At 38.1% G+C, this 15,545-nt stretch overlaps 1 protein-coding gene across 2 annotated transcripts in view; it reads left to right on the top strand.

The window, feature by feature from the left end:
* The window catches only part of CPNE4 (copine 4), a 490,322-nt gene that overhangs the window by 357,748 nt on the left and 117,029 nt on the right, over window positions 1–15,545 (top strand). For both annotated transcript variants that reach the window (XM_012451237.2, XM_012451238.2), the window contains exon 7: window positions 3,297–3,386. In XM_012451237.2, the coding sequence (XP_012306660.1) occupies window positions 3,297–3,386 (90 nt within the window). The remainder of the gene's footprint in view (window positions 1–3,296; window positions 3,387–15,545) is intronic.

The following is a 15,545-nucleotide window of genomic DNA, read 5'->3' as shown; positions in this document are numbered from 1 at the left end:
AACAACTCTATGAGAAAAAAATCTAATAATTCAGTTTGGAAATGGGCAAAAGATCTGAATAAACATTTCTCAAAAGAAGACATACAGATGGCAAATACGTATGTGAAAACGTGCTCAACATCACTGATCATCAGAGATATGCAGAACAAAACTACGATGAGATATTACTCACTTCATTTAAGATTAGCTTTTTTGGATAAATTCAAAAGACAGGCAATAACAAATACTGGCAATGATGCAGAGAAAAAGGAACCATCATACACTGTTGGTGGAAATGTAAATTAGTATAATCATTGTGGAGAACAGTTTGGAGGTTTCTCGAAAAACTAAAAATAGAACAACCACATGACCCAGGATTCACACTGCCAATGTAGATATATACCCAAAAGAAAGGAAATCAGTATATACAGGAGATATCCGCCCTCCTATATTTATTGCAGCACTATCCATAATAGCTAGGATTTGGAAGCAACCTACAAGTCTATCAACAGATGAATGAATAAAGAATATGTGGCACATATACACAGTAGAATACTAGTCAGTACTCCTAAAAGTACTATTCAGTGTACTCCACTGTATAAAACTTCAGTTTTATCCATGTTGTTACAAATTATTTGTAACAACATGGATAAAGCTGGAGATCTTTATATTAAAAAAAATAAGCCAAGCACAGAAAGACAAACTTCAGATGTTCTCACTTATTTGTGGGAGTTAAATATTAAAACAATTGAACTCATGGAGATAGAAAATAGAATGACGGATAGCAGAGGCTGGGAAGGGTAGTGGGGGAGGAGGGAAGTAGGAATGGTTAATGAGTCCAAAATATCTAGTTAGATAGAATGAATAAGATCCAGTATTTGACAGAACAATAGGGTGACTGCAGTCAACAATAATTAATTATACATTTTATAATAACTGAAACAGTATAAGTGGAATGTTTGTAACACAAAGAAAGGATAAATTCTTCAGATAACAGGTAACTAAAAAAATAGAAAATTGAAATGATAACTATTGCTGTACTTCTCTTCCAGAACCTCCTCTCCTTTGCTCCCAAGAGCATTCTTCTCATTATCAATATGGGTAAATTCTCCTATTCTCAAGAATTTCTATGATTTCCCCCCTTTAATGCTGAGGTGCTCCTAAAGTCTCACAAGAAACATGATTGCAATGTTTTCCAATGAGTCAAGCAACATGACATTGATTTCTCTTGCTTTCTCTGTAGATACAAAATAAAGACCAGGCAAAACTGTTCACTTGTGGGTAGCCTGCAGGTACACACACACAACCATATGTGTATACCCATACACACACCCACACGTAAAGATTTTAATTTCAGAGAAAATTTCTAGTTGCAGTTGAGTTTTTCAAGACTGTTGCATGAAGCATCTTCACTTTTTAGCATTTTCATATAAAGTTGGGAAATTTATATTAACCCAAACAATTTTACCTAATTTTCCTTCTTGTTATCACTTTAATCATCCTCAGGGTATTAGGACACATGACAGAATCACACAGAAACATTATTTCTCCACTTCAATGCATTAGAAGAAATTTAATAATGAGTCTAGGATCTAGTTACATTAAGGAATCCGGTAGAAGGGGGAATCACTTGTAAATTAATTATGTTATTTAGATAGATAGTTCATTTAAAAAAAAAAAATCCTAGGCTGGGCGTGGTGGCTTATGCCTGTAATCCCAGCACTTTGGGAGACCAAGGCGAGTGAATCACCTGAGGTCAGGAGTTCGAGACCAGCCTGGCCAACATGGTGAAACCCCATCTCTACTAAAAATACAAAATTAGCTGAGTGTGGTGGTGCATGACTGTAATCCCAGCTACTTGGGAGGCTGAGGCAGGAGAATCACTTGAATCCAGGAGGTGGAGGTTGTGGTGAGCCAAGATCATGCCATTTCACTCCAGCCTGAGCAACAAGAGTGAAACTCCATCTCAAAAACTAGTAATAATAAAAACTCTAGGACTTCCACTAACTAAAGTCTTCCCAAGTAGAAAAATCAATATGACCGAATTCCATTTAACTTTATTTGTATATCTCCTAGAGCAGTGGTTCTGAAACTTTGTGCCTCAGAATAACCTAGGAGGCCTACCTCCAGAGTGTCTGTCAGTAGGTCTGGTTGGGGCCTAGAAATTTGCTTTTTTTTTTTTTTTTTTTTTTTTTGAGACGGAATTTCGCTCTCGTTACCCAGGCTGGAGTGCAATGGCGCGATCTTGGCTCACCGCAACCTCCGCCTCCTGGGTTCAGGCAATTCTCCTGCCTCAGCCTCCTGAGTAGCTGGGATTACAGGCACGCCTCACCATGCCCAGCTAATTTTTTGTATTTTTAGTAGAGACGGGGTTTCACCGTGTTGACCAGGATGGTCTCTATCTGTTGACCTCGAGATCCACCCGCCTCGGCCTCCCAAGAAATTTGTGTTTTTAAGAAGTTTTCAGGTGATGCAGCTCCTGCTGGTCCAGGAACCACACTTTGGGAACCCCTGCCCTTGAGTACACAGTACAATGCTAGGCACAGAGCAACTACTCATACATTCTGAACCAAATTAAATTATTTGAACCATAGTGATGGCAGGATAAGATTTGACTCATATAGATATTTAGGCCAGTATTAGCCACGTTTGTGGTTAGTAAAGTGGTTTTTAAAAGGGCTTTCCTATGTTATATAGACATAGATTATAATCTTAAGATCTGCCCTGTCCTGCCTTTCCAGGATATTCTAATCGAGTTGGCTATAAGCTGGTATAAGAATGGTCCTGGGATTTTTATCATAGAAACTTCTTTTGACTTGCAATCTGATGTGACTCAAGGTCACAGATTACCAGACCATGCAATTATTTAGCAGCAGAATTGTCTTGCTGTACCCTTCACCCCTGCTAAGAGTCTTTACCTCTGCTGACCCCAAAAGAAGAGAATTTATACCATAAGACTGACAGTCCTACAGAACTGAAAGTCCTCTATCAATGGCCAGAGGCAACCCTACCTCCTTAATTTCATCCCCTTTTGATAAAGAAGGGATTATTCTCAGCATCCACATACTGGGAAATATTATTGGCATTATTCATGAAACAACAGCCAGGACAGTGACCGCAGGAGTTCTGCTGGTAATGACCTGCTTAGAGGGCACCCTTAAAAGATTTACTACATCAGGTTTTTATTAAGGGGCCTTTTCCAGGCTATTGTTCTTTTCATAGGCATCACAATGGTTTCCTCAAGCAGTTTTAATGTGGAAATGCGAAAATGTCAAGCATTTCTCCCCAACTCACCACTCCTCTCTTTCTTTTCCCAGGTTGTGATGAATAACTTAAGCCCAGCCTGGAAATCATTCAAAGTATCCGTAAATTCTCTATGCAGCGGAGACCCAGACCGCCGGCTGAAGGTCAGAAATCTGTGTCCAAAAAATGTGATTTTTAAAAAATGTATTTAATCCTCCTCTTCCTTTTCAAAATAATATTGACAAACCCAAAATTTTCTTTACAATGTACCCAACCCTCTCATCTTTTAGCATCTTGATAGAAGAAACTAGGGCTAGTTCTTCTGCTGGAGCCATTGAAGCTCATATGAAAGTCCCAAATAAATTCCAACTGTGTATGTCAAGAGGCAAAACCCGTGTCTTCTGAAAAACAAAACTATAGCAGTAAGTTCAGGGTATAATTGAGACTTATAAAAATGAAAATAGTGTCATATCAATGATCTACTATTGCATAGCCGAATAATGCAAAGTTTAGTTGCTTCAAACAAGAAGCATTTATTTAGCTTATGATTCTAAGTACTGGCAAGTTGGTCTGAACTAATCTAGGTAGTTCTTCTGTTGGTCTTGCCTGGACTTTCTCAAGCATTTGTGGTCAGCTACCCATGAGTAGAGTGGTTCTTCTAGGGGTTGGCTGGCTGTCATCTGGAATGAGAGGAGGGGTGGGGCCATATGGCTATCATCATCCAGCAGGCCAGCTTGGACTTACACACACAGTGAATCTTAGGGTTCAAAGAATGCAAGAATGGAACCCCATAAGACCTCTTTACAGCCTAGGCTTAGAACTCCCACAGGTCACTTCCTCCACAGTCTAGGTCAAAGCAAGTCACATGTTCATTACAGATTTAAAGGGAGAGGAGATAGACTACATGTCTCTGTGAGAGAAGCCTCCTTTAATCAGTTTGTTCTCGCTCCCTCTTTTTTTCCCCCTTGTAATTTACTTAGCGAAGAAATCAGGCTGGTTTGTCCCAATAGCATTTCTCACTTTCCGTGTTTCCTATAAATGAGTATTTGGAACTTGATCAGATTTCAGGGTCTGTTTTCTGGCAAAAATGCCACAGTATTATTAAAAATTTATGAATTTTTGATATATTTGAGTGTTTCTATCTATTTCAGTTATTATAATTCCTTTGCAATCTTAAGTTGTCCCATATTTGGCCAATCAAAACATTTTTCAGGTTGGCTGTTGAATTATTTTAATATAAACTTAGTAATGTTTAATAACATCCTTGCTTTCTGAAATGAATTTTTAAACTAAATCAATTTTACAGTTCTTTTTCTTTATTACATATATATTTCTATGGATGCAGAGCCATGTTTTAATGTCTCTTGAAATCATCCCTTTCCATTGTTAGACCTCTAGCCCATGGAACAGTCAGGTTCATTTGTTTTACTTTGTTTTCAATTTTTAGATATTTTTTTCAAATATAATTTTATCTTATATTAAAGGTTTACATGGTTCCAAAGTTAAAACTGCAAAACAGGGTATATTCACAAAAGATTAGCTTCCATTCCTGTCTCTTCTACCTGTTACCCTCATTTTGCAGAATATTTTGTGTGTTACATTTTGTAGCATATTTTAATACTTGATAGAGCTAGCCATACCCACCTCTGTATTCCTTGCCTTTTTAAGGGGTTTCCTGGATATTTTACCTGTTTTTTTTCATTGAGCTTTATAAACAACTTATTTAATACCAGAAAAAGAAAACCCAAAACTTGATAATATTTTATAGAGATTGCATTTAACTTGTGAATTAGGCACAATTTTCTCTTTATAATATTGAGTTTTCCTATCCTAGAATATGGCATGTATTTTCATTTAAGTCTCCTCCTGTATTTTTCAGGAGTGCTTAATGTTTTTTCTCTTATTTTCTATGTACCTATTAGAACTTCTGACTATTGTTTGTATGTATGAAGGTCATCACACTTTTTCTTAAACTAATATTTTTAAGTTATCTTATTGTTTATAATAATTTCCCTATTAACTTTGTTTTTTTCTTTTCCTTTTTCCTTTTTTTTTTTTTTTGTCTGAGACAGAGTCTTGCTCTGTCGCCCAGGCTGGAGTACAGTGGCATGATCTAGGCTTGCTGCAACCTCTGCCTCCCGGGTTCAAGTGATTCTCCTTCCTTGGCCTCCTGAGTAGCTGGGATTACAGGCATGTGCCACCATGCCCAGCTAATTTTTATATTTTTAGTAGAGACGGTGTTTCACCATGTTGGCCAGGCTGGTCTCAAACTCCTGACCTCAAGTGATTCACCCACCTCAGCCTCCCAAAGTGCTGGGATTACAGGTGTGAACCACTGTGCCCAACCTGTTTTTTTCCCAAATATATAATCATACTACTTGAAAATGCAGATAGTTTTTATCTGTACCCCTTTTTTTCTTCTAATACCCTCAATGTGACAGATGGCAATGGAGGTAGACGGCCTCCTTGTCTTATACATGAACATAGTAGAAAATTCTACAGTGTTTCTCCATTAATTTTGACATGTTAATTTTTTTTGTAGAGACAGAGCCTTGCTATGTTGCCCAAGCTGTTCTCAAGCTTCTGGGCTCAAACAGTACTCTCCCTCAGCCTCCTAAAGTACTGGGATTTCATGTGTGAGCCACTGCACCCAGCTGGGATTCATTTTTTAATGTAACTTTAAAGGTATCAGATAGTCAGTGCTTTCTCAGCCATATCTACTGAGCCTTAAATACCTATGATATTGAATACAATTAAATACCTTAAATATTCAGATAATATTCTTACTAGTTATGGTAACCCTAGAGACAACACCACAATATGCTAAAATGTCTTCTGAACTGTATAAAAGACATTACACTACCACTTTCTATGGCATCCTAGACATATCATATTCTAGGATAAAAAGACCCAATATATATTATTTCTACAGCATATTAGAGTTTATAAAGCCCTTACCAAAATCATAATTTCATTTACTTCTAACCACATTGTGAGGCAGGTTCCATTGTCTTCATTTTACAGATGAGGAAACTGGGACTCAAAAACCCATGTTGTTAAATGTCAAATTCAATGTTGTTTTAATCAGATTGCACTGCCTGTATTTTATTGTATTATACTTATTAGAAAGTAAATCATCCTGATCAGCATACTTCTTGACCTTTTCAACCAGAATGATTTATTTATCATTATTTAATATTTAACAGAAGTAAGATTTGTCAGTATGTAACATATCATAAAGTGAGACACTAAAGGAAGGTTTCTCAGTAAAACTATAACACAGTGCTTCCTTATCAATGTATGATTTTAAGAAAGCATGTACCTTTTGATTCTAGGAAATATGGAATTAATCATTTTCTTTGATTTGATTAACAAATTGTTAATACCCAGAACATCTTCTTTGGGAGGCAATGCTGATGTTCAGAATAGATTCTTACAGAGTGTTCTTGGAAAAGAAAAAGGTGAGAGGGTTCTCTCAGCAAGTATTTATTCACAACCCAATTATGCCTAGCACTGTGGAAAAATGTGTCAGAACAATCTTAACAAACACCATATAAGCACCCTGAGACCATTTAATCACATTTATTATAGGGCCATTTTCTATCTGTTTCTCTAATTTTCAGACCACACAAGTAACGTGGATATTTCCCCTATACAAAGTTCATCAGGCATTCAGAATATGGTTGATAGGAGCTATTTGCCTTGAAGGGGAAACTAAGGTGATAGCACCAGTTGTTTCTGGATCAGTTCGCCCCATACCTTATGTAGGAGAGAGGCCCGGGTTATTAACTGAGGCTATGACACAGCAAAGGAAATAGCAGAAGAGGAGGAGAAGCAGGTCCCAAAAGTCCAAGCAGAAGTGAGTAAGACACAGGAACCCACTAAGGGATGAAAGGAGGCCCAAATACAAGTCTACAGCAACCCCTGAGTGACATTTCACCCATAATTCATCTCGCTTGTTCTTTGCACTCTCTGTCTTAGGCTGCCACACCTGGTTGATTTAAAACAGCCATGTTCTTGAGTTGCCTTCTGACACCCTCAAAGCTGGATTCCCAGACAATCAGAAAAGTGTTCTATTAAATCAGAATCCCACACTCAGGGGTCCTGGAGTCTTCATTTAACAATTTTCATAAACAATGCTGTTACAAGCCATTGGCCAAGCACACATCGAGAATTTTTTTTTTTAACTTTAAGTTCTGGGATACATGTGCAGAACATGCATGTTTGTTACATAGGTATACATGTGCCCTGGTGGTTTGCTGTACCTATCGACCCATCATCTAGGTTTTAAGCCCCACATGCATTAGGTATTTGTCCTGATTGCTCTCCCTCCCCTTGCCTCCCACCTCCCGACAGGTCCTGGTGTGTGATGTTCCCTCCCTGTGTACGTGTCTTCTCATTGTTCCACTCCCACTTATGAGTGAGAACATGTGGTGTTTGCTTTTCTGTTCTTGTGTTAGCTTGCTGAGAAGGATGGCTTCCAGATTCATCCATGTCCCTGCAAAGGACATGAACTCGTTTTTAATGGCTGCATAGTATTCCATGGTGTATATGTGCCACATTTTCTTTATCCAGTCTATCATTAATGGGCATTTGGGTTGGTTCCAAGTCTTTGCTGTTGTAAATAGAGCTGTGATAAATGTATGTGTGCATGTTTCTTTGTAGTATAATGATTTATAATCTTTTGGGTATATACCTGTAATGGGATTGCTGGGTCAAATGGTATTTCTGGTTCTAGATCCTTGAGGAATCACCACACTATCTTCCACAATGGCTGGACTAATTTACACTCCCACCAACAGTATAAAAGCATTCCTATTTCTCCACAACGTCACCAGCATCTGTTGTTTCCTGACTTTTTAATAATCACATTCTAACTGGCGTGAGATGGTATCTCATTGTGGTTTTGATTTGCATTTGTCTAATGAGCAGTGATGGTGAGCTTTTTTCATGTTTCTTGGCTGCATAAATGCCTTCTTGAGAGAAGTGTCTGTTCATATCCTTTGCCCACTTTTGGATGGGGTTGTTTTTCTCTTGTAAATTTGTTTAAGTTCCTTATAGATTCTGGATATTAGCCCTTTGTCAGATGGTTAGATTGCAAAAAGAGAAATACTGTCTTTCTACTGATTCTCTAAACCTAGCTGACTCACTACAGGCACCACCCTTATGTAGTTAAGCACTGTTTCTGATGCCTTACTATGAAGCTGAGTGTATATGCATATGCATATGGGTACATTCTGTTCTTCCTCCTATAAAAAATCCTTAACATCTGTCTTTTGATTACATCCAACTATTCATATATTTCTCATTTCATGAGTGACCAGGCCATCTCAATTGAAATAGTATTTTCTCCACAAATTAACTGTCTTTGTTTTGTCCTCTCTGAGCCAGACTGACACACTGCTGCCAAATGGATTTGAGTTCATTCACAGAGTTTGCCTTGGAACTTCCTCCTTTATTCCCATCCCCATGTGACTCTTAACCCCTGGGTCCCTACTTACCTCTTATTTTGTCTCTGATCTTTTAGAATTAATTGCATGTTTGTTTTCTTTCTGTTTCATGCTGATTTTTTTTTCTAACAAACCTTCTAGCTCTTACTGCTTGGAAAGGAAGAGACAGGTTCCAACCCCCAAATCTAAATCCTTGACATTGGCCCCAATTTAGCCCCATAATTCCCCCAAACCAATAGAAATGGCTTTAATCATTAGATACTCCTTAAATTACATAAACATTTCATGACTATTAGTGCAAAACACAGGCAGTTGGAATTGAGGAGTCCACTTCTATGTTCAGTATTGTTGGAAACACCTGGAACAAAGAACCTGGCATTTTTAGGCAATTCAAAGCAATTTCACCTTCTTCTCTATGTGCCTCATATTTGTAAGGGAAAAAACATCCTTGGATGGCTCATGGTCCTCTTGAGTTTTCTTGAGATCTGGTCGGATTCAAGTGCCTTCTTTATAGCCTTCTGGACTCGAGGGCTGCTGGTTTTGTGCCTGTCAATAGTTCATTCTGCCTAAATGTCCTGGAATTTACCTGATTGCAGACTCATCGAGGTGTCTCTATATTGGATCAGCCATAGCACAGGAATTCTTGAGTCCACTTAACTAAATGGCACCCCTGAGCACAGCAGGCTGCCTCTACTGAAATTGGAAATCAATACTGCAGCATGAAAATGCAATAGCCAGCTCAAATAGTGTTAAATCATGCGGGAATCAAGGAGGCTTCTGATTGAGAGAAAAACTACATATTCTGTCAACTTTAATAATTCTTTCTTTCCATTAATGTTATCATCTTATTTTACAGATGAGGAAATTAAGAATCTGTGTTTTAGCAAATTGCTCATAATTACAGAGCTTAGTCTGCACAGCCTTAGTTTAAACCTGGGTGTCTTCTGCTCTATAATATCTGCTCTTCACTATTTTAAAAACAGCTAATATTTACTGAGCATTTACCAGGTACCAGATACTGTGATGGGCACTTTGATTAAATTTTCTCATTGAACCCTGTAATTATCCTAGGTTAAGCAATGCCGCAGTAACAAAGAGCCCCTGTGTAATAGAAGTTAATTTCTTGCTCACATAACAATCAAAAGTAAAACTTTATATCAATGTTTGCCTCTCCTTCATGAAGTAATTCAACAACTCAGGTTGCTTCTATCTTGTGGCTCATCCATATCTTAGGGAATTATTTTTGTTGGCCTCCAACAGGCAGAAGGGGAAAAATGTGAAGAGGGCTCTCTCCAAAAGTTTTAACTGAAAACAACATCTAGCATTGCTGCCTATATTCCAATGAGTAGAATTCAGTCACATAGCCGCAGTAAACTGCAAAAGAAAGTGGGAAATATGGCCTAGTAGGATGCCTAGAAAAAGAAGAAAACAGATTTTTTGGTGAATTGGCTGGCTCTTCCACAGGGAGATACTCTTATTATCCTCATTTTGCAAATGGGAAAACTGAAACTAATAAAGATTAAATAACTAGCCTAACTTCACAGAGCTAGTAAGTGGCATTGAAAGGATCGAGTCTTTATGACTCTGGAACCTAAACTCCATACCAGAACCTAAAGTCCAATAAAACTTTCTGTGACAATGGAAATATTCTATATCTGTACTGTTCAAAAGAGTAGCCACTACACACATGTGGCCAAAGCAATTCTTTCCCAACCTCTCCTCTCCTTCTCTTCAAGCCTCCTCCTTATTTTTAGTCTTCCCATTCTGGTATCCCATCCCCTTTTCTTCAAAAAAACATCATTCTTCCCATCCACCAAGGAGAAAATTCTGCCCATTCATCTGTCAAGCCTCTGCTGCTAATAGGACCCCTCCTCTGACCAGTCTTTCATGACTCCAAATGGGAAGGAATGGGCTCTTCTACATATGAGGTCAACACTCAGTGCTTCAATGTCAAAATAATTTTTTCATTAGTGAGAATTACATCTGATTTCCTCACTATCTAAAAAGAGAGCCTACCGTGCCAAAGCAAGTGCTGGTTTGTTTGGTTTTTTTCCAAGAAACCATATAAACTGGTCTTACATAAAAAAGAATCTTGGGAGTTAGTGTTTCAGTGGCAAAAAAAGAAAAGTTCTAAACAAAGATGGTGGTAATCATTGCACTACAATGTGAATATACTTAATGCCAAAAAGCTGTACATTTAAAAATAAATGGCAAGTGTTATGTTATCTATCTTTTAACACAACAAAAATTAAATTTAGAAAAAATCTTTTTTCTATTCACATGACTTTGAATCTGCTCCTTGTGAAACAACTGCCTGACATTATTGTACTAAAGTGTGTTTAACTCTTGCCTGAAGCTGGTATACCTTACCTATAATAGCTCTTGCTCTCTCTCAGCAATCTGGGATGAGGGTATGGCAGCTCCTAAGTGATTCTTTCTGACTCCCAAATTCCTCCCTTTTGGAAACCTTTGTGGTCAAAGGGTGAGGTCCTTCTTTGCCCAACCATTATGAGGGAAGAAGCAGAAAGAGGCAGCACAACTTGGCAAAACTGTTTTATTGGGAAAATTGTCCATGGTCCTGCTCTGTCTTTGATTTTTAAAAAAATGTTTTTTAAAAAAGTCATCTTTGGAAAACATTTTGCAAGTCTGAACTAAAAGCATCAAATGCTATTCAGTGCCCTGATGAAGTCTCTAGTTGAAAGTAAAGAGGTGGCCCTCGTATTATCTGGGTGAACACTTCCCTACTAGTGAGCAGGTATATCTAAATAAATTGCAATTGCTGCAACTGGAAGTAGTTTCCTCACATTATTTAATCCATCTGCATCCCTTTCTGCACTGAAAATGGATAGCTAACCAGTTACTGGGAAGATACTTGGGGAAAAATGGGACCTGAATAAAGTTGCTTAATGATGAAGGGAAGGATTATTCTGAGTAGAAATTCTGAGAAGTCGTCAGTGCAATTTTGTGTCAGAATTCAAACTGATGGGACTCACTGCTCTGTCTAAATAATGCTGTGTTCTGGTAACACTGGCTATGCTGGTCGCTCTTAGTTGATTGTTTATTTCGTTAAAAATATTTTTAATGTGAGTTACTCTATAGTTTATTGCACTACTTTGTTCACACAGAAACTGAAAAAGTTGCCTCAAGATGTCAATTTTTATTTTTGCAGATTTGAAAATGTTGTTTTTAACCTAGCCTTGTCAATAGGAAGGTTCTCACAAACTGGGTTGACATCCCAAGAGGCCTTTTCATTGAGTTAGCTTCTGTAGGGCATTCAACTTCTCTCCCACATTTTAAACATTAAACCAGAATGTTGTTTAAAAAAGAAGAAAACATCACAAGCTGCAGCCATCCTGGGCTTTTTTTTTCTGGAAAGTATTGTCAGTAGAATCATCCAATAAAACATGAAGAGACCTGTCTCTTAGGAAGAAGTTCAGCTTTCATAAAGAAAGAGTCCCTGAAGCAAAGGGAAATGGCCCTTTCTTAGATGCTTGGCAGAACAATCCCATAGGCCTTCCTTCTCAGGAACTGGAGGAGATATCAGCATATCCTCAAAGATATGGCACTTGTAAGATTCCACCTTGTCTGCAGTGTTTGTACTTACCAAAAAGATTAAGGAAGGCCAGGACTTTGTGTGGAGCACACAAAACAAATATCAAGAAACAGCAGAAAAGAAAGTTAGAATGACCATCACCCCCACCTCCACCCATGTAATTTAGAGAGAAACCAGCTAGAGATGAAGAGATGCCCCCTCATGTTGCCTATGGAGGCCCCTCATGCTGTGTGGCTCCACTCAGGGTCCCCATCTGACTGGGTCTAGTCTTCAGCTTCTTTGATGGTACAGAAACTCAGCTTTGTCCAATCACTCAGACTTGGTGGGACCTGGAAGAATTGACTCATGCAAAAGGCAGATGCATAAATCAGGAGGCCAACATAGTAATTTACAAAAAATTTAATAAAACATAAATAAAAAAATAAATTTTGCAAGAACGGTAATTATCAAGCTCCATACAGGGGACCTCTTTCCTGATACCTGAATACTTGTGAAGCAAAATTAGCAACCAAAATATGTTATCTGGTGAGCATAAAAAAATCAAGGCGAGGACACATGAGGAGTCTGGAGAGAGTCTACTTTGGTCAGCAGTTGTGACTCAAAGACTCAAAAGTCTGAAGAGTCTGATTAAGTTAATAAGGTGCTTGGTCTTAAAAATACAGATAATTCTAGGCTTTCATGTACTCATTAAAGCTATCTCTGACTCCCAACTTCTGAGGTAAGCCACGGCATGTCTTGTCAATGTATAATTTTCAAGAAGTTAAAAGTATGACTCTCATTGAACTATCAAATGAATATGTGTCAAAAATTTCATTCAACTCATTAATTAATAAGGTAACTAATAAAAAGATAAAACTTCTCCAAGATCATTTTGGGGAATATAGTTTACAGAGTCTTTTTCTTTAAACAGGACTAAGATTTCTAGATACAAAATTCATTATGGCAATAAACCATAAACTTCAAGGTCATCTTTACACCAGAAAGAAATCATTGCATCATATACAAGTTTAACATATATAACTTTCCAGAGTCTGAACCCTCAATTATTAATAATAAATAGTAAATAGCAGAAATAAACGATTGTAAATTCTTATAGGAAAATATATCATCCTTGGATGGGCCTGTTAAATTATGATTAAGTGGGGCATTATAAGGGCTTACAGTCACACTCTTGGACTTGTTTGCAGGTTATGGATAATTTTTCTTAACAGACTCAAGTAGCTCCTGAGTTCAGATTTCTAGAAGATCCTGATATATGCCTGAAATTCCCATCTGTCCCTCTTCATTGCCTCTGCATCTCTGAATAGCTGACATGTTCTTAATCTTCAGGTGTCAACTCAAAACTGAAGCACTCAGAGATGCCTTCCCAGACTATGTTGTTCATACATACATTCCTTCAGTTACTCTTCATCTCATCACCATTGTAATCTCCCTCATGGCACTTACCACCATCTGTGATTATGTTGTTTACTTGTTCACATGTTTATAGTTTGAGTCCTCTACCGAAATATAAGTGCCAAGGTCCATGGGAAAGGAGCTGGACTATCTAATTCACCTCTATATCCTAAGCCCCTAAAACAGTGCTTGGCATATAGTAGATTCTTAATAAATATATGCTTAATGGATGGATGGATGGATGGATGGATGGATGGATGGACAGATGGATTGATATATACAGAAGCCCATAGTTACACTAGCTCGTTACCATTTATGAAACTGTACCAGATTTTTGCTATTTGGTCTCACCTTTTAAAGATACCAAGAAAAACTCTCTTATCTACTCACTCTTATTTCCACATATATTGATGCTAGTAATTAGGTTAATTAGGTTAATGTTTCCCTCACATCAGTTATGACCTCAGACACTTCCTTTAATTTAAGACAAGTCTAAATTTATCATGGAAGTTTTCTTTCCTCATTGTCATGTCTCGGAGAAAACCCCATTGCCACTCATCTATCACCGTATTTTCTCCTAACAGTTTTTACCTTAAATTTAAACATACCTTTCCCTCCACTAGCCATTAGGGAGTTAGAAGAAGGAAAAGAAAGAAAGAGAAAAGCGGTCCTTCAGGAACGAGGGGCTGGAATGCAAGTCACAAAAAGAAGAAACAGTATTGTGGCCACATCTGGCTCTCACAGCATAGCTTTTGGAGGAGAAAGAGGCCTAAAATCTTAGAAAAGGATGGTGAAGTAGCCTGGCATATTTTATGGTTTAGTACTTTGCTTTTTGAACAGTTCCTAGAATGGCAAGGACCAAGTCTAGTACTAACAATGATGAATCCTGATTTACCTTTAAGCAATGAGATTTTTAATGGAATAAATCAGGAGAGGGATGTGGGGTGAGTGAGACAAACAGGATTCAATTAAGTCTTAAAGTGGGTGAGAAAAGAAAGAGAATCCTTTGGATTCTGATCCTCAGATCTTTTTTTATAACCTACTTGTCTCTACCCACCTGCCCCCCAACTTTGCTTTCATTTCCAGTAGAATTAAACCCTTACTCGAACATTGTGCTGAGCACTCAGCATGCCTGATTGCGCTGGTATTTAAAACACTTCATGGCAGCTATCCCATGGAAGAGTAAAATCACTAAATGGACTTGTCAGGAAGCATTACCTCCAGCTCATCTCCCCTGCAGACCAGCTGGCCTTCTTCATAAACTCTCTTACAATGCAATCACCCCTGCTACTCCCAGTAATCAAACTGACTCTTGAAGGCATATGATATAACGAACCACAACAGAACTTAGGACAAGGTCAGCATATGATCTAGAATAATATTGTCAAACTTTGGCAACATCAGAATCTGCAGGAAGGCTTGCTGAAACATACATTGTTGGGTCCTAACCCCAGAGTCTCTGATTCAGTAGGTCTGGGGTGGGGCCCAAGAATCTGCATTTCTAACAAGTTCCCAGATGATGCTGATGCTGCTGGTTCAGAGTTCATGTGTAGAGAATCACTCATATAGAAGAATCAAGAGTCAGTGTAAACAATACATTTCCCTCAATTCACCCATCTCGGCCTTAAAATTTTTCTATATCTGCATCCACTGTTTCTTTTTTGTGAAAACTAGTTTATGTGCCCACTTCACTCCAATTTATCATATTACTTAAAGACTCTTTCCCAGAGTGTTTTAAAGCTCGAAGGAAGCTTTGGAGTCATCTCTCAATTGCTGCTTCTTAAATCAACACTACTGACATTTGGAGTTGGATAATTCTATGCATTGGGGGACTGGACTGGGTTTTGAAGGATGTTTAGTGAGCCTCTATCCACTAGTTGCAAGTGGCACTACCCCACCCGACCCAGTGGTTATAACCAAGAATG

The sequence above is a fragment of the Aotus nancymaae genome, unplaced genomic scaffold (genome assembly GCF_030222135.1).
Source record: "Aotus nancymaae isolate 86718 unplaced genomic scaffold, 86718_ANA_hifiasm-v0.15.2.pri h1tg000019l, whole genome shotgun sequence".
NCBI classification, from domain to species: domain Eukaryota; kingdom Metazoa; phylum Chordata; class Mammalia; order Primates; family Aotidae; genus Aotus; species Aotus nancymaae.
This window is presented reverse-complemented; position numbering and strand designations above follow the sequence as displayed.